A 25,872-nucleotide genomic window follows, 5' to 3' on the forward strand; every position below is an offset into this window, starting at 1 on the left:
GCATGATGTGTGATGTCAGGAAGGGGACATCAACAAGGTAAGGATGGATATACATTACCTTTGGTGTGTTTTACATTAGTGGGGCCCCGCTGGGGGTGTGAGGGGTGGGGTGGTGTAGGGTCCTTTGGGAATGGAGGGGCTGGCCATGTTAACTGACAATTGTGTGGATTTTGAACCCTTACTACACAATTCAGAGTAAACATAAACAAAGTATCCTCTTTTTTTCCCTCTTTTTTGTGTTATTCAATTTGGTGTGTTTTCTGTGAAAGGAAGATCCGTAAAGTCAGTATGTTTATTTACTAATTGCACCCTTTCACGTCTCCTCTAAGCAGTGCATTAGTCTCCATGTTCCTGCCAGCTGACACTGACCTCAGTGAACTGAGGGAAGAGGGATAGCTTGTTCCTTAAGCACACACATCCATTTCACTGCCCTGCAGATATTTGTAAGAGACCTCTTATAGGCATGCACATGACCTCGCTCACAGGTACTCAAGCGTACAAATGCACAGCACGAAGGTGCGTGCGCGCACACACACAGCTGCCCTCTGTGCCTGTGGCTGCTACTTCCCCCTGACATCAGTGATTTGAAGCAGGAAATGGCTGTTATTCCTCAGTGACACTCATTATCAGGAGGAAAACACAACAAAGAGTGAAGGAGAGGAAGTGTAGCTGTTTAGCTGTGGCTATAGGGAAGCTGTGCATTGTTACATGATCTCCCTCTTTAATGCATCATAATTATCCTCTCCTGCATTAGCGTGACTTTCCCAGTGATTAAACTACAACATAAACAACAATGCTTCAGTGCTCTTGTCAGCTTTGATGCCTTTTCATGAGAGTGTTTCTTCTGTGTGTTACTGAAATGCCCGCGTTTATTTCTCTGTCTTTTTCTGTGTGTGTGTGTGTGTGTGTGTGGGAGTGCTAGTTGTGAAAAGAGGTTGTCAGAGCAGCTGCCAGACAGACAGCCATAGCTCATTACTATGCAACAGCTTAATCAGCCTGCTGTCATCAGAGACACACACACACACACGCTGAGTACAGATGCACTCAACATGCAAATTGTACTCATGACCGCATACATATTTGTTCGCAAATGCACACCCATAAACATGCAGTCAAAGTGCAGAGCTGCTGCTCACAGAGGGAATGAGGAGCAGACATGCTGTTATCATTGGGTCCAGCTTATTGCTACTGAGAGTTGATTGTTTAGAGGACACTCCATTGAGATTGGTGTGTTTGCAGCTTTGCCAAGAACCTGTCTGATTCCTCATGTCACCAAAAGCGTCCTTTGTCTTCCCCATCTGGACTTTTTTTTTTTTTCCAAAGTTGGCAAGGACACAAGAGCGAGAATTCCTCACTTGCACCCCTGATACCCAGGCGACAAATTTAGAAAATGTCCGTGAGAAGGTCTTATTTAATGTTAATAACCTTCTGTCTTCCCAACTGCAGTGCTACGCAAATGTTGTAGTAGCATTAGTGCGGTCATGTACCCGCCACACACGTGCATGTGAGCCAAACATGGGCTAATGCTGCAGCAAAATGGCCACACAGGTGGTCGCAGCTGTTAATGACCAAACACAACAGACAAGTGGATTTCTCGGCGAGCAAACCCAAGGTGCTAAAGGGCAAACAACACGCAGAATATGAATGCGGGGCACAGCAAATTCCCTTGCTGGTTGCTAAACAAGCATGACTGAGCTATTGCTGTGGAGTAAATGAATTAATGCTCAGCAGAGGCGTGGAGTGTCCAGTGGTTAGAGGAAGTGTCCTGCAGCCTGAAGGACACAGCCAATGTGAGTTCTGTGGGGATGGCTTAAATCAGCCTGGCAGTAACCTAACACATAAAATGGCACTTTGCTCAACTGGATTTGTGTGGTTTTTGGCAAGGAGTCGAGGCAGTGACTGGTACAAAAAGAGAATGTTTTAGGACGAGGTGGAAATAATTTAGGCTGAGGAGTGTTTGCGTGTTGCCGTCAAGAGGTAAAATAAATGTTTTATGAAGGCAAGCTTTAGCAGATCTTGCCGCCTCAATCCCTGTGATGTGGAGAGATGATCTACTGCAGGGGCCCAAAGCCAGCGGGGCTGATTGAAAGCACGTTGTTGAGGCTGTGAGTTTGAGACTGCAGACAGGGATACATCAGCAGAATTGGTCTCGCTTATCGGAGGAGGTCGAGTAAATGGAAGAGCGAGACACTTTGACAAAGTGGGAACTGGCTGACGTTCTTTTAATTCTGTCGGCAGCTCAAAAACCCGTACTGCGAGGAGGAAGTGAAATTTGGAGGAACAAAAAGTAGGGCCTGCGTTTTTGTAAAGCACAAGAGAAAGTGCACGCTCGCTCAAAACATGATGGAGTCATTTGCGCTGATTAATGTGGAAAAATACAGTGTGTTGCTCTTTACGACAAGCTGCGAGCTTACAACGTTTAATTAGGGCAGACTTGGAGAGCTTTGGGATCACAACGTATCATGCAATCTCATTACTGTACTTCAGAGAACCATTTTATCTTCCCAAAACTCTTTTGACTGAGTCCCACACTTTGAAAACAAGCCTGATCGATCGAAGTGTCTTACACCCCTTTTTCACCTGTGCAGTGCCATTGCCCAATTTAGAATCACAGCACCACAAAATTGCTTCTCCCAAAGTTGTCAGTGCTTGTGGGGAGGGGCTGCTGTAACAAATTTACCAATGTTTGGCAGATGTAACCCAACTTCTGCTAGTAATACTGTGTATTGGCTCTCATAGAAAGCACCAGGTTTGGCACAGCATTAGTAGAAAATAGACTGTTTGATAATGTAGTACAAGATCACAGATTTGATTCCTGCATGGTCCCTGAGCAAGGCATTTTAGGGTCTCACATCGTGTCTGTCATGACTTGTCCTGTATTATCCTAATCCTTGAGGAATGCAGTGAAAGCTAAGATTTGTTTCAGCTGTAATTTTCCTTGCTGCTGTTTGGAATAAAAGTCTTAAAATGTCATGTGAAGTGGTGCTGAAAGACAGCTGTTTAACCGAAACATCGTCCTTAGCCAATTTCAGCTGGGTGTAATAGAGCAGTGTGTGACCTTCCCTCACATCCACACCTGCATCTGTTCAATGAGCAGAGCTCCAACAAATCAGAGCTGCTGGGGAAATGCTCCATGTTCAGGAGCCTGTTTGGCAGCATTATATTTCTACATATTTCTCTATTTATGACAGCCACTTCGATCATGCTTCCTATTAGTTAGCTCCTTTTTGTGTTCACCCTCTCCCTATGCTTATCTCCTCTTTCTCTTGGCGACTGGCGTTGTGTCTCCCCCTTTCTGTGTCTTCCCAGGCATTGAACTTAACCTGGGGCGTCTGTCGGTGACAGAATGACTGATGTGCAGGGTTTTGCCTGCTCCACCTAAACAAGTGCAAACCATTCTGGCTGGTTGGGAGCCTGTCAGCATTTGACTGTGTTTTGTGTGTTTTTAGATGTTGTTTTATCAACCCCCCCCCACAAAAGCTCACACTCACAGTTTATGTGCAGTCCACATTACTAAACACTGAGCTCAAAATGTGCATTTGGCTCGAATGTGGCTGATTCACTCACTGTGAAAATCCAGCTCTCGATATGACTAGTTTTAAGTATACATACAATATGGCTTTTTTACAGACTTTATAGACAAACAGTGAGGACAACCCTTTTTGCTATATTGCATTTCTCTGTATAAACAGACAAACTGTGTAACTAGCAAAGAGCAACACACTCGAGTCATGTGTTTCCATTGCAGTTAAGTGCTAAGAATGAAATGGTTTCAGGGTTTGCTTTCATTGTTTTCCTTTGATCCGTAACACTGAGTCATCCCAGGAAAATGTTACGAAATGCATCCAGGTATTTTTGGTTGTGTGCATCCTTTGAGTTCAGAATAGCCGTTGGATCACAAGTGACTAAGTCAGATGAGATCATTAGAACAGGCATCAACAGATGAGCACAGCTTTATGAGCTGGTATTCATACAACTATGATGACTGGCTGTAAATTGAATTTTTAACTTGGCGTATGAAACACTATATAGCAACAATCAATGTCTTGTAATCCCATTTGAATGATTACTTCCTCTAATAAGTGACACAGTTGGCTCAGCTGTGTGGGTTACTGGTATTAGTGCTTACATAGCATACAAACACCGAGTGCACACCACGGACAATGAAGCTGGCTGTTATCACGTCATTGTGGCTCAAGATTATGGCTACGTGATAAGCCTGTAATTACTGCGGTGACACTGATGCATGACATACTGCTCTGTGTGTTTGTGCAGGCAGGCGTTTGTGTGAGAGGACAATGTAGCGTAGTGTGGCTAGCAGGCTGGAGAAGGTGTCATAAACCACAGGACGTGGAGGGCCATCTGTCTCCCTCTCTGTTCCACACACACGAACACACACACAGTGGTAGCATGTACTGGCAGGGAAAGACATTAATCATCAGGTTTGGAGGAGCTCCCAGGAGCAACATACAACCTGCTGATAGAAAATTTGAAACAAACACACAGACACACACCTACACCTGGATTGAGTGTTCAACAGGGCATAAAATAAGCTATATGACAATGATCTCACAATCATCACAGAACAGCGAGATGAAAGTTGTTTATAGGAGCATGCTCTGATGCTTATTTGCAGTCCATCAGCTGTCCTGTTGGCTGTTTGCTCATCACATTGTGTACCCGATAAATGACAGCATGCAGTCCAAACATCTGCAGAATTCTGTACTGTGTTTTGGGAGCCACTCATTAGAAGTTCAATATTTTAACAAAACAAATCTATATAGAGCACAATCCTGAAACACAAGCTCGACGCCTTGTTTTGCTTGTGACTCACTCTGCCATAGGCTGAACATGCACTGCATAGCCACTAAAAAGTGATGGCACATGTGCTCTGCTGATGGTTTGCATATACTAGTTATGTACCTGGTGATTAATTTACCAGTCATTTAAATGAGAGAAAAAATTAGACTGGTCAAGTCGTCTAACATACAGAAACCCTTCGCAAAACATTTAAAACTGAGTGCTTGAAATGGATAAAGCTAACATTGGCCTAACATATATTGCATGTGTATTTTAAGAGTTATATGAAACAGTTATTAGTCATGTTTGTCATTAATCAAATCACGTTTCAAATTTTTCTGAAATGCGCAGGACTTTTCTTGTTTTTTTACATTCTGGTTATACATTGCTTTGGTTGCTTGGTTGTATAGTCGCACACATCCCTAGCTTATGATGTATGGCGATAATACAAATAGCCCGAACCACTGAGTGTTTGACACTTCCACTTCCAATTGATATTTAGGATACTGGACTCTGATAGGATTTAGATCAATAGTCGACAGGGATATTTTTGGAACGCATATTGATAGATAAGTTCCCGAAACGATACTAGCAATAACTTAAAATACATCGTCACAAAGCTGGAACCAAGTTTTTAGTTTAGAGCCTCAGCAGTTCCCTTGATCGTGTTTCTTTATTTATATAATGAAAAAATATTTTTGGACTTGTCAGAGATTCAAAGAATATTATAATATTTTTCGCAGACATTTTTCACCATTGCTGTACTTTCAGGCACTGTTAATCAAAAAGAATCCACAGATTAATCTACAAGTGAAATAATTGTTTACTCCATATCTGCCAACCGTTGGGTTGAGTAGGGTTATATTTCAAGAAAACTTGCAATAACAACATTTTCAACGATATAGAAAAAAAATATTCTGAACATTTATCAATACTTGCAGGCAGCAGAATTTATTAGTGCAACAAAAATGAAGCTGTTTTGCAGCGAGCTACTGTTATTGATGACAGACTTCTTAATTCGAAATACTGAAACAACATCCCAGGAGAATTATAGTGCAAAAGCACGGCATTATATCAACTGCCACAGCATACCAAATGTAAGCATACAAGTAATAACAAAGTAGCTTAACCTTGTAACTTGTAAGGAGCTTGCTAATATTGTCATATAATAAAACAGAAAATATTTTTCAATCTGGGATTTTGTATCTCTAGTTGAGCTTTTTAACCAGCTGCTTAAAGCCCTGCTTTGCCATATACCATCTAACCACATTAATAATTTCCATCTACCGTTTGCTCTTCCTGTCATATGGAGTGCTGATAGTGAATGCAGTTAGTGATGCTTGGTTGAATCATTTGCTTACTTTTGGGTCGCGCATCACCAGCTGCTAGTATTTCCTCCTTCGTAGCCTGGTTGAACTACACAACCAGGCTACGAAGCCTCAGGTCGCCTCAAGTGGCAAAAAAAGAACATTTTTTTTCTGTATAGATTTACAAAGTCTTGTGCTTTGTTGGAGGTTGTTAAAGTATCACTCTTAGTTACTAGGGCTGCCACGATTAGTCGACTAGTCACGGTTATGTCGACTATCAAAATCGTCGACGACTAATTTAATAGTCGACGCGTCGTTTGAAGCTTTGTAAGAACCCAAAAGACGCAGGAATAAGTAGTAGGATTTAAGAGTGCAATAACGGACTGAAACAGAAGATAGCAGCACTGCATGTACAAGGATGCCAGTTGCCGTTAAACACCAAAGAAGAAGAAACTGTGTCCCAGAATTCATAGCGCAGCCCATCGTGGCCCTGCTCAGTTTCCAACAATGGCGGCAGCTGGTTAGTTTTAATATTACTGTTATTATTCTTTCTGGGTCACAAAATAAACGTTTTACATATTTTCAGGCTAGAATGTAACTGTGTAAACTTCAAATATCTGCTCAGTTTATCAAGACACCATATATTTTCAAAAGCGCTCCGACGTTTTCAGAGGCGTCTTGTTACGCACCAGCTCGATAGTTAGCCTGGGGCAAGGCTCACTAGAGCCGGTGAGAACACCGGACTCCCAGCAAATCGCTTTCAAACCCACCACCGTCTTTCGCTACTCAGGTTAAACATGATATATAAGTCACTTAGATAACTTAAAAATGTTATAGTTTGGCTTTTTTTTTTAGTATTTTATTTGTTCCTGAGTAAATCGGTTTGGCTGAGATTAAAGTTATAGTTTTTACACAGCTGAATAAACATCAAGCAGACAGCTGATCATCAGAAGTGTGAGATGCTCCAGAATTTACTCCGGTGTCCTGTTATATTTTAGATAGCAAGGAGTTTATTAAACTTCACCGAAACAATCTGCAAATTTCATTAAAATTTAATAAACTATCATCTTGTCTTTATTTTTAGTTAGCACATACCTTAAACACTTAAAGCTGTAAGCTAATGATTGTTATATAAGAGCAGATGCATGCTGGTGCAATAAGCGGTATGTTTTACGTTAAATGGATGCATGATCTGATTAGTCGACTAATCACAAAAATAATCGCCGCCTAGTCGACTATCAAAATAATCGGTTGTGGCAACCCTATTAGTTACTAAATCACCATCAGAGGTTGACACACCACTCTTCCTCTCAGACATGTCTGGGTTTCTCTCACTGTTATGTGTTGGGAACGTAAAGGCATGTTGCTATAGCAATGATATTGTGATATTATTTTATATCGCATAAAAAATTTATATTGGTATTATTGCAGATGGCATGATACGGCACAGCCCTGCTTATGAAATGTTGCCGTTTCATTGTTCTCTCAGTGTAGCAACTCTGTGGTACGATGTGCATTCCACTGAGGTCACATTTAATCACATGAAACCACCTGGGGCCATATACATGTGTGAATGTGTGTGTGAATGGGTGAATGACTGAATGTAGTGTAAAGTGCTTTGGGGTCCTATGGACTAGAAAAGCACTATACAAATGCAGGCCATTTACCATATACAGTTTGAGTTCCAGCAAACAAGAAACGAGTAGTTATTCAAAACTGTTAAAGGTGATTCTGTGTGAAGGAGTTTAATACCAATCGTTGCCTTTGTTCTGCTAAGATGTGTTAAATGATTAGTGCTCTTAAACACTATCCATGTTGTTTCAGCAGTACTGGTGATAACCCAGTTGTCCATTGTGGCAGAAAATAGAAGTTAATTAGAAAAAATTATGCCAGCTTATGACTTGCTGACATCAGAGTTTTTCTCCCATTTTTGAATCCTTGTGTGATATTTTCTTAAGCCCAGGGCAGCAGTGAACGAGTGGGAGGTCACCGAGTGCATCAGGAGGAGGGAGGGGAAAAAAAGTGAGAGGATAGAGGAGTGTGAACACGATAGATGGTGTGTGTGTGTGTGTGTGTGTGTGCGCGCGCGCGCGCGACATATTTGGTAAAAAGGGTCAGCTAGAGTTCCCCTGTCACTGAAGTAAGCATAAGGGATCAGTGGCAACATTTTTGTTTTTCAGCTCAGTTTCTGCAGAATAAACTAACTTTGCCTCCAGTTCACGATTAAACTTTAAGGTTGTGAGATTGAGAGCGAGGTTTGTGTTTATTTTGTTTCACACAAGAGAGGCCAAAAAAGAAAAAGAACAGCTGTATCAACAAGAAACACAACAACATAAACTACAATACAGTACATTCATCTGCAGATATTTCTTTCTTTTTTTCTTTTAAAACCGCCTTAACGAGTTGAAAAAGTTAGAACTTGTGTTACCCTTACAAAAAAAAAAAAGCTTTTCAGATCTGTGCTGGCATTGTTGTGGATTGTGTGCTGTGACATCGCCGTGAAGTCAAGTCCTTTTGCCCAGAAATGTTTTATCGACTTACAGAATGGATGACTATACATCTCTCTCTCTTTTGTCCTGTTGTTGTTATTGTGTTAGTGTTAGTAAAGACTGCACAGTTACACTGAAAAAGGACATAAAGATGGCAGGACTAGCCTTCTTGGCTGTCAAAAGAATGATTTTGTTAACTGGAAGATTCAAAGTCTTTCTCAAGGAAACTTGGCTTCTTGAAGTTTCAGACTTTCCTGGCTGTGATTGAATAAGGCCTTAGTCACACAGACGTAGAGACCGCTTAGGAACCATCTGTCAGTCACCAGTCGTGAGGGGAAAAATGTGTATTCCTGGACTACTTGTGAGTGTTGTTGGACATTGCTCCTAGCCGGTGTTAAATCGATTACTAAAGCTCCAGTCACACAGGCTTGGAAACCAGTCAGTGACCCCCCTGGAAACTATCACTAGAGAAAAGTGTGTATTATGGGACCGTTTGGCAAGTGGTTTCTTTAGGTTTTGAAATTGGTTACAAAGACCTCGTTGTGATTGCTTCGGTTGTTAGCAGGTTGCCACGGTTTTCCATAGTTTGTATCGAAGATGCCGACTTGTCTGCAAACACTCGCCAACTACTTACCCAGTAAAGTGCAATGCAAACTGGAAACGGGAACCTTTAAGGGAAAACTTGTGCCTTTTGAAGCATGTTGGTTGCAATAGTAATGACCAAGTTATTCCTCGAAGGCAAATTAATGTTACACATTTCTGTTTTGTGATGCGCTTTTTCAAGTTTCAGTGTTTGCATACCACAGTAATCTGTTTTCACCCAGTGTCAGTCAGCAGCCACTCGTTAACTAGTTGTGGAATATACATTTTCCTTAGCAACCAGCACTTGCCAGGGGGTTGCTGACTCTAGCCCACTATAGGACAGGATGACCGAGGCCTTAGAAAGCTAGGTTAGAAGGCTATGTCTATAAATTTTAATTGTGAATCCCACATACATGCTAATAAGTACCAACCAGTAAAGTAGGAACAAATTAGGTTTGGAACTGTTTTTAATCATTGCTTATCTAAGTATAAAATATTATTATTAGTTATTAGTAATAGTATTAGTTCAAGTTGACCCCCTATTGGTCATTTGTTTAACATAGTGTTGCACTCATGTTCTACAAATAAAACATTGCAGAAGAAGAATCTGTGAAAAAGAACAAGTGAAGGCAAAGATAATAAATGTAACAATAAACTGGCTGATCACTTTCTGTGAATTGAAACCAAGGCTTTGTGTGTTTGCTGTACTCTCCTCTTTGAAGGAAATACAATTTGCTATGTTTAAGCCTCCCCCTGTAATGTCCTAATTTCCCATTGTGGGACTCCATTAGCTGTAGCAGAATGAGTGAAGCAGATATCGACAGGAACAGAGGTTCCAACACGCAGTATTAATGTCTGAAAGAATAGACCGTTACGTTCGGGACAGAAATTATTTTGGAATCAATACACACACATACACAAACCCACACTCGGTGCCCAAAGGGAGGCTAGCAGTGAGGGCCTAAGTGCAGAGATAAACACCATTTGATTGGGTTAACAGAGGCAGCTCTGTTTAGACCTGCCGCTTTGCCTCCCCATAATATTGGGTTGTCTATCTCCTCTTTCACCTCCTGGTTATTGAGCTGGTTCTATTAGTGAGAATCAACTCCACTGTAATACATGGAGGGAGGTTGGCTGTATGTATTTAGACGTGGCCTCACTTGCTCTCTGGCACATCCAGGCTTTCAATCTAAAACATTTTAGGCTGAGGGGAGATTACATTTCAAGCAAAACCATCACTCACTCACTGCATTAATGAGAGGAGGAATTAATTACTTGCATACAGTAAATCACACAAAGTGCACAATGACGTTCTAAACTAAATTCATCAAACAAAAGCCTAAGGATATTATGAATGACGCAGCCAGATGAGTTTTTAGTTCTGGAAGCTGATAACGTTTGTCCTGAGGGCGGGACAGCTGATCCTTTTGTGACCGTTGCTGTTTTGTGTGTATGTTTGTACATTCAGACCACCAGATGCTGTTTAGTTGCTGTAGGACTATTAAACAAAAAGATGTCAAGGAGAGCAGCAAATTACTCGAACTAGGAACAGAGGACTCTGAGAGGCCTTTGTCTTTATTTAAAAAGGAGTCAGCACTTCTGCAGCATCTTGCTGACAAGACAGACATATTAGAGAATCTCTACATCTCCTCCCTATTAGACAGTTATGTAGGCCAAGAGACCCATTTGCATTTTACTTTAGACTTGCTAGCATCACTGCAAGTTATGTGAAGGCAGTGAAAGCTAAGTTTAAAAAAAAATGTCTGTGGGAGAGAGTCTTTGAAGCTTGGCCCCAATTTAGGTCATCCCAGAATTGCTCAACAACATCTTTGCCCTCAGAAAAAGACAGGAGCTTCTGTGTATGTATATCCATGTGGAATTTGAGGTAGAAAAACCTTTAACTGAGGCTAAATGGGCCACCAGGGCTCACTTTGGAAAAAATGTGCAACTATTTTCTGCACAACAAGTCACAGTGGTCAGACTAATCTGGGATCAGGTGTCATACACTTGAAAGACACCGTAAAGTTGTATTAGAAGTTCTAATGGAATTCTTTGTTTTTCTTTTCTTTTTTTAAAATGAAATTTCATGAAGCTAATATTTTGTAATTGCAGCACATCTTAAATGTAATAAGGCACAGGTTCGTCCACATGAGAAAAATACCATAAGGTAATCAGCATTTTCAACTTTCCAGTGCTACTAACCACAAATCTGTGACATATAGACTCGGAGAGCAATAAGTAAATACCCTCTGGAGCCTGTAGGTGAATGCTGTGAAGGTGATGAAACGGCCCACAGCAATGCAGGGGAGCAGCAGCACTGACAAGTCACCCCTGAAATGCTACAGGCAACATCACGTGCTGGCTCTGACACAGCCACCGGAGCTAATCATTGTGACTCATGATAAATTCTACCAAATCTACTTTATTTCAGAAGCATTCATAGATACAACAAAATATCTTCAAATGAAACAGTAACTGGAGCTTTTTTTAAGCTCTTTGTGACACAATTAACCTGTGCAAAATTGAATAAATGAAACCTCAACTACTGACACACTTGACATCATATAGTCCAATAAGCCAGCATCAGTCATTACGACAAATATTACATGCTACCAATCTGTAGCTATTGTTCTGCTTAGGGTTTAATGTTAAAAATATAATTATACATGCTATGCTTTAATGTACATCACTGGATGCTGTTGCACTGTATATAAAAGCAAACATACATTTTCTTCTAGAATCGCTTTTGTTTTCTATACAACATGCAGTGTAGTATATGGACATGCATGCATTCATACTGTGTGTAATTCATTTGTGTGTGCATGCAATTAATAAAGGCACTAGATGTGTAGACCGCCCCAACAGATGGCCTTTTCAGCACACTTCCCTCTCAGGCTAGGGCTCTTGGCAAGCTCCAAAATACACACACATACAGAGTCCTGCTCAGAAATACGATCACAGTCCTAATGCATGCTCCTGTAGCCAACCAGTTGCATAATACATTATTTCTGAGACATTACACCCTCATGAAAGATGGAGGTATGAATGTGAGGAGGACCATTTAATATCACATTGGCTCTGTCTTCAGCGATTTGTGGAACCTGTGTGTGAAGGTATATTATCCATGCTTCTCAGGAACATCCCCTCACATCAACAACTCGGCACTTGCTTTGCATCGAGAACAAACTACAGTTAAGTTATTCTATTTTAAGTCCCAAAAAATGGTGCCCAGTTCTTGAAAGGCCACAATGAAAAGCATAATTGTACTCGAGCAGACATGGAGGGCGTATTCACATCATCGCAGCTAATGCCGTGCACAGACAAGTATCATCACTGCAGTGTACATAAAGCATTTAAAGCGATTACTGGTTAACAATGACTGCATGTTCAACATAAGAGCGGGGGGATCATGGATGGTGTCATTCTGTCTTACAGACGCCTACCTGAGTAAAGAATGTGTGGCGAACACACCTATTAATATCAAAGCAGGATTTTACATTGTAGCTGTGGCTACAATGTAGCTTGCCATCACCAGTGTGTGAATGGGTGGATGACTGAATGTAGTGTAAAGCGCTTTGGGATCCTTAGGGACTAAGTAAAGCGCTATACAAATACTGACCATTTACCATGTTGTAGTCAGTTAGTTGCAGTGACATTCAAAAGTAAGCCTAACTATTATTTCCGCAGATGATTAATCTGCTAAATATTTTATATTCAGTATGTTTTGCACACTTCTAATTCCTACTGCACCTGTGTATTTACCACAACTGATCTTGTCTTGTGAGTGCTAAAAACAAGCCTGCACAGGTACACTCCACATCTCACAGATGGCTGAACTCCGGGTTTTATTTTAAATGCACTCAGCGTGTGTTGCCAGTGTTAAGAGCACTTGAGCAGCACCATCCTAACCAGCACTGGCAGTGATCATTGGCTCTTGATTATAGTGGTAGGCTAGCACAAAGCCATGTGTTCATTGTGCTTTTCCCTCTCATTAATCTGCCTCTCTCCGTCTCTCCCTTTGTCTCTCCCTCTCCGTCTTTTTCCCTTCATCCCCTTTTCGACACTCCTCCCTCCTGGATCAGGAAGCCACGTCCCGTATCCCAGCTAGTTTCTCAGCAGCAGGTAACGCAGCAGTTTGTGCTGCCCTCACAGCCCAAAAAGGAAAAGAAGGAGAGAGTCGAGAAGGAGAAGAGCGACAGAGAGCCGCCGCTTAAGAAGAACAGCCACAAGAAGATGAGGTAAGCGAGCTGATGCCAGGTTGGCAGAGTCAGATATTAGAGGGATTCATGAATAAACATGGAAAAGTGCAAAAACTGTTTATGTTGCCACCTGGAGTTAGGCTGTCATGTTTCATAAAGAATTTCAGGAAGTGGGAAGTGTGAGACACCAGGAGTATATTTCAAAGCAGCACCAGGAAGACTCTCTTTATGCAGGATTTTTAAAAATAGCCTTGTATGCTTAATGGTCTTTTCCACTCACTCATCAGGCCAAGACTAAAAAACATCGATCGCAGCAGCGCCCAGCACTTGGAGGTGACGGTTGGGGACCTGACAGTCATCATAACGGACTTTAAGGAGAAGGCCAAGCCCTCAGCCACCTCGGCCACTTCCTCCAGCTCCGTGTCATCGGCCGACCACCACAGCCAGAACGGCTCTAGCTCAGAAAACACAGAGAAGGGCCTTTCCCGCTCTTCCTCACCCAGAGGAGAGGGGAGCTCGGTCAACGGAGAGTCTCACTGAGTCAGCCTCCTTGAAACCTTTCCCTCCACCCCGCCTCCATCAACGTCTCATCTGCAAGTCCACAAGTCACTAGAGGAGTATCCTGCCTCTACATTAGAGCTGCACGATAATGAATAAAACTTTTCTTTTTCTCCTGTTTGTTTTTTTTTTTTCTTTAAAATTTTTTGTTTTTATTAGAAATTTTTTTGCTGCAAGGACACATCAGATTTGGCGAGTTTGATCAGTTAGCGGATTTTCTACAGCAGTGGAATTGTGCATTTAGAAAGCAATACGACTTTTGCTAAATCTTGGAAGGGTTTTAGTAGTCTACTTGGTAGGTTGGAATTATTTTTTGTGTAGTTGTAAGTAAGCAGCACACTGTCTAAAAGCTTGCTCCTGGAATATTTACTCACAGACTGATGAGGAACTTCTTCAGAACTGACAGGAGAAACAAAGTTTTGGATAGAGTGCTGGATCCTCATGCTTTAGGTTTTCTTCCACGTGCACCTAACCTCCATGATTTGTCTTTTTTCCCTATGAAATGTGGATCCCTGTCCTTGCTTTCATCTTCATAATCATCATCAACATCAGTGGATGGCAGAGGGACTTTTTCTTTCCCTGTGTGGAATATTCTGCCTCTGCCTGAATTCATTACCTACCTGTTATAAACCCGAACATCAGTGTCCCCACACTGAACCTTTAACCTGATCTTGATACTCTTAAGCTTCCCCTGTTAGACTGCCTCTGCTGTAATGATTTTCTTTTTTAAACACAGCACAGTGGTGGCACTCCCTCTGCCACTTTTTGTTGTTTTTTTGTTGTTTTTGTTGTTTTTGCATAGTGATTGAAGCCCATTGGTTACTGAAAGTCTGTTATATCCCCTGGCAGGAAGACACAGTATGAAGGAAAATCCTGTCTTTAAGTTTGTGCCACAGTCAGCAATAGAATAGAATCGAATCTGTCCCACTGACGGTTACAGCGAGGACAGTGTTGGCTCTGTTACATCTGGCTGACATGGTTTGGGTGCAGTTGTCTGATTAGAAGAAAAGGTCAGGGAGAACAAGTGCAAAGATGTCACCTTTATCTTGTGATGAACCATTTCTCTGATGGGAGCGTACTCTTCTGGCATGAGTGCCTCCATTGTAGAGCACTGAATTAATTTGTTATGAAAATGATCAGAATCATATTCTGTGACCTTCACAATCACCATGCCTGAAATTTTCTGAACATGTATATAGGAGATTTCACCATTTTCAAATAACCAAGGGAGCAAATACCTTGGAGAATTCTGCCCAGGTGTACTGAAGCTGTTCTAGACATGTGATCATAAAAAAAAGTTTATTATGGCTTTCTTTGTCCTTTAATTAGTCACCCTTCACTAACTTTCAAATGCAATCAGCTGGTCTTTGTGTCATTCAATTCAGGCAGTAGCTACCACAAGCCTGAACTTGTATTAAGTGATCTTTTTATATATAAACACACTACTAAGTAATTTTAGCATACATGTACCCCAGCTGCCAATTTTGTTCTATGTTACCTTGCAAACCTCTACTTAGTAATGCCAGTTCCCAGGAAGGTTGATGGCGCATAAAGCAGCCTTTAAATGCCAGCTTCCTAGTACAAAATCCATGTTATGTATTATTGCTCCCAGTGTAAGAACAGTGCAGGTCATTTTTTTTGGGTCAGTTCACCACAAGTCAGCAGGCATCATGTATTCTGCCCAGACAGCAACCTCATGTTCAATTGTGAGCTAGACTTTCATGTGGAAAACTGACTACAGATATTTATCAGTTCTGCAACATCATATAGCTTTTATGTTTGTATTTTTATGACCTTTACATAAATGATGCCTACACCAACCACCTATTGTCACAGTGATTGGTAGCAGCAGACCATATCTGGGCTATGAGACGAATAAAAATTGGACTCTTGTTGCTCAAATTTACCAATCCAAGGAAAGGCCTTCGCTGCTTAGTATACATCTGCAAGATGAATAAACTACTGACAGAGCTAAAATCAATAGAATCTGTGCTCTGATTCATTGAGTTGATATATTTTTGCCCTCTAGCTATTAAAAAAATCACTTAATGCAGCATGTAGAATTACGCAGGCTTCTTCCAGATTAAAGTCGGCGTGAATCTTTGCTGGTTTTTTTTTTTTTGTTTTTCACATCGTGGCTACATAAAGTAAACAAATCCTGTCCCGAGTCACTGACTTCTTTTTGGATCACGCCGATCACATGAACCCACAGACCGATGTACACTCAGCATGCTGCCTTACAAGATGCACATCGTCAGTTTGAAGCTTTTATTTGCTGTGCTTTTATTTTCTTTAAGATCTGTTCCAAACCAGGTTGATCCTGTGTGTCACTGGGACATTGTCAGCTAAACACAGTAGATGGTAAAGCTGTAAGTGACACCTGTGTTCGCCTGTTAATCTCTGCTTCAGCTTCTCCTTCACCTCCACACTTAAGCCCGACGCTCTTCCCCGCAGTCGGACACTCGCGAGTAGATGTATACGAGTCTCAGGAAGCGCAGTTTGCTCACTCACGTGCTGTTCAGCATCCCAGTGGAGAACCAGAGGATGCTGATGTTGCTCCGCAGCTACCCTTTGGATGCAGCGTTGTGCTTGTACAATGGGGGAAAATGAGTTGTGGACTTGCACTTTTACAAGCTGTATGAGTGATGTCTTGCAGTGTGATGGACTTTATTTAACTGACGTAGCAAAAAAGGAAAAAAAAGAAAAGAGGGGGAAAAAAAGGCAGAGCTTTAGAGTATTCAAAACTCCCAGCAGAACAACTATAGATCAACCTAACTACACACAATAACTTATAAAACATGTAGAATAATTAAACAGATGAAATAGATATTTCTAAACTATTGTACTACAATGTTTTGATGTGGTTGTATTATCCATCATACCAGTGTTATTGTTGAGATTTTTACTCACTATTTTAGAGCGCATTCTGAGAACTGTCATGGCATGATGATACTAAGGTCTTGGTATATTGTGGGAAAGGTTATGTCTCTTAGTTTGTTAGTATTTGTTTCAGTGTGTCGGGAGTGTCTCCTCTTAGGTTCGCTACTCTAGCTGGGACTAGGCGTGTGAGCCCGGGGAGAGCTGCTCTGATGAACATTTGCTCCTTGTGGCAACAATGGAACACTTTAAATGTGTTAGTGTCACTTATTGATATAGTTTTTTGATTTTTTTTTTTTTTTTTGTTGCCATGCTCATTTGTTTTAAAATGTGTGAACTTGTTTATTACATGTCTGAATAAGAAAATTACAAAATTCAAACACACAAAGCTGCTTTCTTGTGTACACAGCTCTCATTTGTCACTTTGTTGCATGCAGGCAAAGGCATGTTGGGGCTTGCCTTAGCACTCAATATTGTAGTCCTGCACTTTTAATTTGAAAATTCAAATCAAGACTTAAATATTAAACAACCAGCAGCTCTGATGTTGTTATATACATCAGATAAGTGACCTTTTATGTCCCTTAATGAAAATGCAATTGAAATTCAGGGTTGTCAGTTGCAACCACATCACTAAGGATGATTTGTCACTTAAAGCCACACTGAATCAAAGACACTGAATGAGTCTTTTCAGAGGTGAGACCCGTGGAAAGTTGCTGCAGACAGGGGCTGGAGGGGGGAGGGATGGGGGAGAACTCTGCTATTCGCTCCCACCCTTCCCCCAACCTCCTGCTTCTGTTGAGCAAGCTGCAACACTAAACACACAAAACATAGATAAGATAAGGAAGTTTGTTGCTGCCGCCTTCAAAATAAAAGTGTAAAGACAGCCACGACCTGTTTCGGAGCATCAAAGCACAGAAAGTGAAACAGCATAAGAAGAAAAGTATAACTTGTAGACTTGTACATTTGTCCAGTTTTTAGTGTCGAAATCGGCTGTGATGCACACTCAAAACATAGTGTAAGTTTTTCAACTTAAATTGTTTCCCAAGAGGTCTTATTAGGCATGCTTTCAAGTTAGTTATTTAAACATGAATAAATAAAAATATTGATTGCCTTTTTAGTTAAGCAAGATTCTGACAATAAGCTACTGTGTCCAAGTTGAAGAATGTCATTTTGTTGGACATAAAGAGAAACTGTGCTCTGAATTGTTCTTTGTGTTCGTCAAGATGGCTCTGAAGTTACCTATTTCCCCATTTTTCTAAGTGTACTTTAAAAAAAAAAATTACGCAGGTTAGATCAGATAAATCCTTATACATACACAGTATCCAGTAAATAAATAAAAGGATCAGAACGGCATACATATATATATATATATATATATATATATATATATATATATATATATATATATATATATATATATATATATATATACTCAGAATTTTTAATTTTAATAATAGTATTATACTGAGTCAGAATAAATAATAAAAAGTCTTGCTATATACATCAAATCATATATTGTCTTCTTATTTTATTTTCTTAACATGAACATAAAGTCAGATAAGTAAGACTTTTGACTGTTCTCCACAAACCTTTAAAGGTATAAAAACAACAACAACAACACCCCCTCCCCCCCAAAGAAAAAACAAAACAAACCACCGCCAGAGGGCGTAATTGGTGCTGGAATGAGTTTAATTTTGTAAATCCCCGCCGGAAGTGCGTTACCGCGGCGTCTAGCTTAGCGGTCTATGATTAAATGCTAGTTTCTGTGTAATGATTTCAGCTCAGAGTTGCGTTTTGAAACTGTATAATGCGGCGGTACATGCGTGCACTGATGCTGTGCATGGTGTTTGCCGTGTTTTCGGGCTTGTATGTTTACAGCAGGCTCTTTTACTCGGACGTGGCCGCCAGAAGAAACGGAGCAAAGAAGATTCTCATCCCACTGCGAGCGTCTGGAGCCAGGCGAGGGGTCACGGATAAAAACGCACTCTCGTTCAATTGGTAGGATTTTCAATGTTTTAATAAATCGAAACAACGTAGTTGTGCTTCACGGGACAAGCTGTAAAACTCAGAAAGCATGCTCAGGTACTCATGTGTAATCACTCAGGCTACAGGAATGCGACTCGGTCATAGGGAAGCTCAACAAGTAAATATTTAGACATGCTGCACAGTACCTGCTTAGGTTTGCACTTTAACGTGCAGGTCTCATGTATAAAAGATATGTGTCGATATGTCAGTGATGTAGGATCTGTGTAAACCACACATTGTGTGTCCCACAGCCATATCTTTGGCAAATGAATTAAAAAAATGTGCTAGTACAAAAATAACTGACGTAGCCTAAATGTGTGTTTTTATCACGCTGCTTTAAATCAACATGGTGTCCACACATGGCTGTGTTTGCTATGGTTCAGGTTTGGGCAGAGTAAAGGAAGAGAAAAGTGGGTACTTCATACTAAATGGATTAAACATCTGAATAACGTGTTGATATTTTCTGTCACAGATTTATCTGAATAATCACAATTTCTACTTGTACCCAGAAAATAATGGGGGGAAATGGCTCAGGATACGTTTTAGATAGCGTCTTTGCATATTTAATCCAGCAGAGGGCGCCAAATACTGTTGTACAGCGTAGTGGTTTAAGTATCCCAGCCTGAAGCACAATTTTTGGGGAGATTTTATTTTCTATTAAGGGGGTTAGAAAATACATTTTGAAACACGTTTTTTAGTCCAGAATTTAAAAGTTTCTTTCACATAAGACAAAGAAAGGGACAGTTCTTCACCGTAGTGACAAATGACTACTTTGGGGATTTATTCACGATTAGAATTATTGGGTGCAGTTAAATACAGGCATGGCTTAAAACAACTACAGTGTGAGTGCTCTAGAGAGATCAAGTCACACTCACCAAATCCTCCACCCTTTGCACTAAAGGAATATAATAAATACTAGCTTGCCTCCTATATGGTAAGTTTATTACTGTTATAGGACTCAGATCATCTTGCCCAAAATATCTCGAGTGTGGCTCTGCCCGAGTGTAACGCACCTCCAATTACGTCTTCTCCCTCAGGTACATCATGCGTCAGCAGGCTCAGCAGGAGGCTGCTGGTACCAGGCCTGAACCTCCCATGCACTTGGCTGTGGTGGCCTGCGGGGAGAGGCTGGAGGAGACGCTCACCATGATTAAGTCTGCTGTGCTCTTCAGCGTCAAGCGCCTCCATCTGCACATCTTTGCAGAAGATCAGCTTCACGCCGGCTTCATTGAAGCTGTGAGTGGGTAACTTTGCTTTTGAAGTGTAACAATGAAACCTAACATTGGTAGCCATTTCTGTTGAGTGCTGATGATTACGAATGCCATATTGTGCATTACTTCAGGTAGCAAAACCAGTGCATTCATATCTGTGTTCCAGTTCCAGTCGTGGCCTGGTTTTATTCGCTACAGGTTCAGCTACAGAGTCTACTCCATCAGGTTCCCCAATGAGAATGCAGCAGAGTGGAAGAAACTCTTCAAACCCTGCGCTTCACAGCGACTCTTCTTACCTGTAAGCTGTAATATTATTTTAATTCTGAAGAGTGAAGTTAAAAAATGTATTCGTAGTGATTTTTATTTTGGATTACTTCAAGTCTGTGAAGTATGCTTTTCTGCACTTACATGAGCATCACAAATATTCCGTCTTTTGTCCTTTCCCAGCTCATCTTAGAGGACGTTGACTCTATTGTGTATGTGGACTCAGACATCCTCTTCCTGCAGCCGGTGGACCTCTTGTGGAGGTTCCTGTCTGACTTTAATTCTTCTCAGCTGGCTGCTATGGCTCCAGAGCACGAGGAGCCCCGCATCGCCTGGTACAATCGCTTTGCCCGTCACCCGTTCTACGGCAGGACGGGCATCAACTCAGGGGTCATGCTCATGAATCTGACACGTATGAGGAGCATGTTCTTTAAGGTGAGGTTGTATCGGTGTATTACCTTTAGTGACCACAAGATGTCCTCCTTCTCTAGTGGATTTGCACTCAAGTCCATGAAAGTGCCAGTGCGAACCTCCCTGCACCAAAACTGTAAATATAATCATGTTGTGTGTGTGTGTGTGTGCTTGTCTGTGTTGACAGAATGACATGACATCAGTGGGGCTGCGCTGGGAAGAGCTCCTGATGCCTCTACTCCAGAAATATAAACTGAACATAACATGGGGAGACCAGGACCTACTAAATATCATTTTCCACTATAACCCTGGTATGACTGCACGCATTTAGACACACACTAAGTTACTAATTCACAGCATATCGTATCTGTAAAAGTGTACAGAATACCAAGTTTGTGCCTCCTTTGTCATCTGCTTCTGTCTGCAGAGTCCTTGCTGGAGTTTCCGTGCCAGTGGAACTATCGCCCGGATCACTGCATCTATGGCAGCAACTGTGCCTCAGCTGAGGAGGATGGCATCTACATACTCCATGGAAACAGAGGAGTTTACCACGACTACAAACAGCCTACTTTCAGGGCTGTTTACGAAGCCATAAAAAAGGTCAGCATGCCATGGTGTGTTTTTGGATTATGTGAGTGTTACTGGGATATTTATGCTGCTCAGAAAAATTAAAGGAACAATCGTGGTATGGTATAAATATGTGAGTGTACCAGCATGTCAGTGAAACTTCTGGATATTGATCTGGTCAGTTAAGTAGAGGGGGTCGATTGCTCCTTTTTCATTAACACAAAGCAGTTGAAACTGATTTGTGTTAATGAAAAAGGAGCAACAATGAGACAACCATGAAAAGAAATGGTTTCACAGGTGGAGGCTGCTGATAATTTTCCTTCCTTATCCTTTCTGAATATTCTTTCACTTGTTTTGTGTTTGGCTAGTATCAGTGTCACTGCTGCTAGCTTGAGGTGATACCTAGACCCTACAGACGTTGCACAGGTATTCCAGTTCTTCCAGAAAGGCACATCAATAGGTGCCTTTGCCAGAGGGTTTGCTGTGTCTTCCAGCACTCTCTCAAGAGCATAGAGAAGATTCTAGGAGACAGGCGGTTACTCTAGGAGAGATGAACTGGGCCGTAGAAGGCCCTTAATCAATCAACAGGACCAGTATCTGCTGTTTTGTGCAAGGAGGAGCGGGATAAGCACTGCTAGAGCTGCAAAATGACCTCCAGCAGCCCACTGGTGTAAATGTCTCTGACCAAACAACATGAGCCTGGTCTGTCGGTGCCGTGCCATTTGCCATAGAATACCAGGATTAGCAGGTCCACCACTGCCGACCTGTGCATTTCACAGATGAGAGCATGTTCACCCTGAACACACATGACAGACGTGAAAGGGTCTAGAAACAGAAACGGCAAAAGACAGTCGTGTGTGTGTGTGTGTATGGTTTTAGGGGTTTTAACAACACACAGTGATTATATACTTTTTAAATCAAAATCAAATCACTTTTATTGTCACATCACATGTGCAGGTACACTGGTACAGTACATGCGAGTGAAATTCTTGTGTGCGAGCTTCACAAGCAACAGGTGTGTAAAAATACAAAAGACAGATATTGTTAGTGGAAGACAAATGGATAAGTTTACATTCATATGACAGAATGAAAAGCAGCAAAAAGCTAATTTCAAAGTGTCCCAGCTTTAAAAAGTGATGTGTTGAACCTTTTCAACGTATTGTAGCTGCAATTTAGCGCAACGTCTGATGGAAAGCCCTTTTATAGCCCCTCTGAACCCAGAGACACACCTCGTGCCCTGATTCGTTCCCCTCCTTGATGAGATTTCAGATTGGTGTTGACCCTAAAGACTAAAAGTGCTGGTGACTTCAGATTGTCTGCATTGGAAGACACAAATCTCCACCACTGGCAGAAGGTTGGAGGAAAGCTAATTTCTCCCACGAGGATGTTTATGGGTTGCTTACCAGCAGTGTAATGATATTGACGACATGAGTGGCATTTACTTAATGAAGCCATCAACACTGGGAGCCTCATTGCTTTCCTATTGAACATAGATCAGCGTAATGCCTTATCTATACCTTATCCTTGGCCTGCAGTTAAGACTGTGGCTTTCCAGGACAGGATCAATTATGGCAGTAGACACATTAACCAGCAGGTTATGTGCAGGTGGAGACACCCACTCATTCTGCACAATACTTTTATAGATTTAAGTCTGGTTTGCCAGAAGGATGCAAGAGTATGGATTAGTCTTGTGCGTTTAATAGTTCCTGAAAAAACATTTCATGCTTTGAGCTTGTTGTACAGCTACACTTCATAGTAGCAGGACAGTACCATGTGCATTTACCAAGAAATGTATGCAAGTATGTATTGTCACAGTCACTGTTGTGAAAGCAGAAGCGCAGCGTTATCCCTGCAGGGTTGTGCTGATGGACGGTGATGTCAAGGATAGACGACCCCAGTCAAGGCAGCTTTTATCAAATTTCTTATCAAAACCTCCACAGTGGAAGTGCCACACTCCCTTTTCTGGTTGAACAGCACATGATGAATGAATACTAATACAGAGCAGGTGTGCAGTCAGGTGACTTGGGGCTGAGGCACAGTGATGATCGCTAGGGAAACGGTGAGAAAAGGCAGGTTCTGACGGTGCCTTTACTTTGAAATTTCAGGATGTTATTTACAAGACAAACTGTGGCTCAGAAGGAGCAGCAAGAATGAAAGCGTACGTCATACCCTCTAAATATGAGTGAGTTTGTAGACGTAGACAATAATAACAGCAGTCACATTGTGAGATGACTGCAAGACTACTACAATAGACCAATTTTCATCTCTCACATTTTGTGCCCAGGAACCACTGGGTTATGCAACTCGTGTATATATAAGCAGCTACACAGCAGGACAAAGGCTCCTGAATGCATCATTTGTGCTAATGCTAAAACTAATGATTTACTTCTTTCCCCCTTTTTCTGGTTAATATTTTAACCAGGATCTTTATTCTAGCAGTTAATATTCCCAATAAACCGGAGACGGTGTGTGTAAGTCAATGTCCATGCTCTGCATCCACACACAAAGAAGCGAGGGTACGGCCCCTCCCCGCCCCTGCCTCCAACACAGCACATCGGCCTGTCTGTCGTAAAGCATCTCCTCCCTCCCGCCGCTGCAAAAAAAAGCTGCGCCCAGGAAGCAGCAGTTAAATTTTTACAGCTGGTGGCACTTTTAGAGTTGGAGCGTTCGCACCAGCAGCGCCCCATCAGCCGCACAAAATCAATACACCCAACTGTAAATGCAACTTTATGAGCAGCGGGTGTGTATAAGTATGCACTCATAAAAACCTCTTGCTCTTTGTGACCGAATATCAGACCCAACTGCAAGTAAATGAGCTGGCATAAAAAATGGTAATTCCCCATTGATTTCCTCAGAGTATTGTAAAGGGCCCTTCATTATTGGGAAGACATGAAATTCTTCCTCTAATCCCTGGCTGTTACTGGATTGTAAACCTATAGCATAAAACTGACCCCCATCAACACCCAGCGGTTTATGTGCAAGCCTGGCAGACCAATCAGATTTGGAGTCCCTCATGATTGAAGCTGATTTAGTTTTTAATGTATCTAAGGAAACGCATCTTCTGAGCACAAATTCAGCTCAGCACACCACTTTGCTCGCTCACTTGGGAAATCTGATCAGTTCTGCTGCTTCTCGTTTCACGTTTCTGAGCCAACTGCAGAGCCATAAGGACACTAGCATACTTAAGAAACAGAAATGGGATAGTGTAAGTTATTTTGCCTGCGTGTTGGACACAAAGGTCTCCATTACATGTGAAATGCCAAATTTGATATTGAGCTTTGATTCACACAAAGAGAATGTTCTTTAGTTTTTAGTGTTTTTTATGTTCTTTAGGCTTTTGTTCAAGAGGGAGAAATTAAATGAAACATGCGTTCCTCCTCTGGCTTTCTGTATATGCAGGGAGGTCCTCGCTTTATGCCTTCCATATATTGGATTGGACAGGCAGAGAGGTCATAGAATACAGAACAGACTGCAGATTGAAATATCACGCGTCTTTTCTTTGTCGTGGTCCAAGCTGAAACAGATTAAAGCTTTGGAATTGAACTCAAAGTTAAGCTGAAAACACAAAGCCAGACTTAACGAAAGGCCTGTTTTGTCGTTCCAGTACACTTTCGGCACAGACCCAGTGACGTCTTTGTTGGAGCCTTTAGAAGAGGAACTGTTAAAAACGACACACACTTATTGTGGTAAATCACACACACTCTTTACGAAGAGACTGAGGAACAGTGTGGCAAAGATCAACAGGAAAACTCGGGAGCGGTGACGAACCTGAAGGACAATGACGGGACACGGGCTTTATGGATGATGAGCTTTTGCAAGGAATTGAAGTCGTACCTGCTGATCTTGAAAGCCTAAACACCAAAAAAAATCTAATGAGTGAAACTTTGTCATCAGCTGCTTGAGTTGAGGCAGCTGGGCTAGTCTTAGACTGAGACTAATGACTGCTCAGCTCTTGTAAACCACCAAGAGTGACGCAAAAGCTCTAAAATGGACTACAATGTAGAACAGGCCAGACGGGCTTGTAACAAAGCTCTGATCTTGGCCGCAAATTGAAACAAGGACTTCGCTTTTTTTTTTTCCTTTCATGAATTTTTAAAATTGAGAACAGAAGATTTTTTTTTTTTTTTTTATTCCATACTGGAGAATTTATTTTGAACCTTGTGAGCCACAAGAGAAAATAATCTCATCAAAACTGGACAAAAAGGCTTTCTGCAGCGCTCAGTTGGAGAGGCACATGCACTGGACCACTTTTCTTTTTTTGTTCAGCTTCCAGAAACCACTCAGCAGTTATTTATGAGAAAGGACCATGGAGAAAAAAAAATGCGTACAATGTACTGAAAGCGTGTGTCAGTATACACATGATGGAAATGTGAGTTTAAAAATGGGGTGAAATAGCTGTCTAAATATATATTAGCATATAGTTGTGCTGAAATAATTCTGGTGAATGTGCAAATAAGCTGTGAGCTCTTTCCTGATGCCAAAGTATTTGTTTGTTTTAAATAGTTTTTGCACTGCTGGGTGTTTTTTTTTTTTTTTTTTTTTTATTGTTCAAATTTAAAATGTTATAACTGCGAGTGTGTAT

The 25,872-nt window shown here is 41.4% G+C and overlaps 2 protein-coding genes across 2 annotated transcripts in view; both read left to right on the forward strand.

The window, feature by feature from the left end:
* yaf2 (YY1 associated factor 2) overlaps nt 1-17,200 on the forward strand; it is a 17,889-nt gene extending 689 nt beyond the window's left edge. Inside the window, exons 2-4 of the mRNA XM_085387031.1 lie at nt 1-37; nt 13,261-13,416; nt 13,665-17,200. The exon at nt 1-37 is cut by the window's left edge and continues 89 nt beyond it. Of these exons, the coding sequence (XP_085243157.1) occupies nt 1-37; nt 13,261-13,416; nt 13,665-13,917 (446 nt within the window). The 3' untranslated portion in view covers nt 13,918-17,200. The remainder of the gene's footprint in view (nt 38-13,260; nt 13,417-13,664) is intronic.
* Nucleotides 17,201-18,520: 1,320 nt separating this feature from the next.
* On the forward strand, nt 18,521-25,471 carry gxylt1b (glucoside xylosyltransferase 1b). Its single transcript, XM_085387056.1, has 7 exons — nt 18,521-18,810; nt 19,875-20,073; nt 20,215-20,346; nt 20,496-20,747; nt 20,911-21,034; nt 21,151-21,323; nt 24,895-25,471. The coding sequence occupies exons 1-7, from the start codon at nt 18,620-18,622 to the stop codon at nt 25,051-25,053; spliced, it is 1,230 nt and encodes a 409-aa protein (XP_085243182.1). The 5' UTR covers nt 18,521-18,619; the 3' UTR covers nt 25,054-25,471.
* The last annotated feature ends 401 nt before the right edge of the window (nt 25,472-25,872 follow it).

This window comes from Rhamphochromis longiceps, linkage group LG17 (assembly GCF_057381845.1).
Source record: "Rhamphochromis longiceps isolate RC_006_pf linkage group LG17, R_longiceps_female_GT1.1, whole genome shotgun sequence".
In the NCBI taxonomy this organism is placed as follows: domain Eukaryota; kingdom Metazoa; phylum Chordata; class Actinopteri; order Cichliformes; family Cichlidae; genus Rhamphochromis; species Rhamphochromis longiceps.

Bases quoted from the DNA above. Each gene is read 5' to 3' on its own strand.
- gxylt1b (XM_085387056.1), top strand. From the start codon at position 18,620: ATGCGGCGGTACATGCGTGCACTGATGCTGTGCATGGTGTTTGCCGTG. The intron at 20,074-20,214 runs GTGAGTGGGTAA...TCTGTGTTCCAG, and splicing joins ACGCCGGCTTCATTGAAGCT to TTCCAGTCGTGGCCTGGTTT. The intron at 21,324-24,894 runs GTCAGCATGCCA...TTGTCGTTCCAG, and splicing joins TTTACGAAGCCATAAAAAAG to TACACTTTCGGCACAGACCC.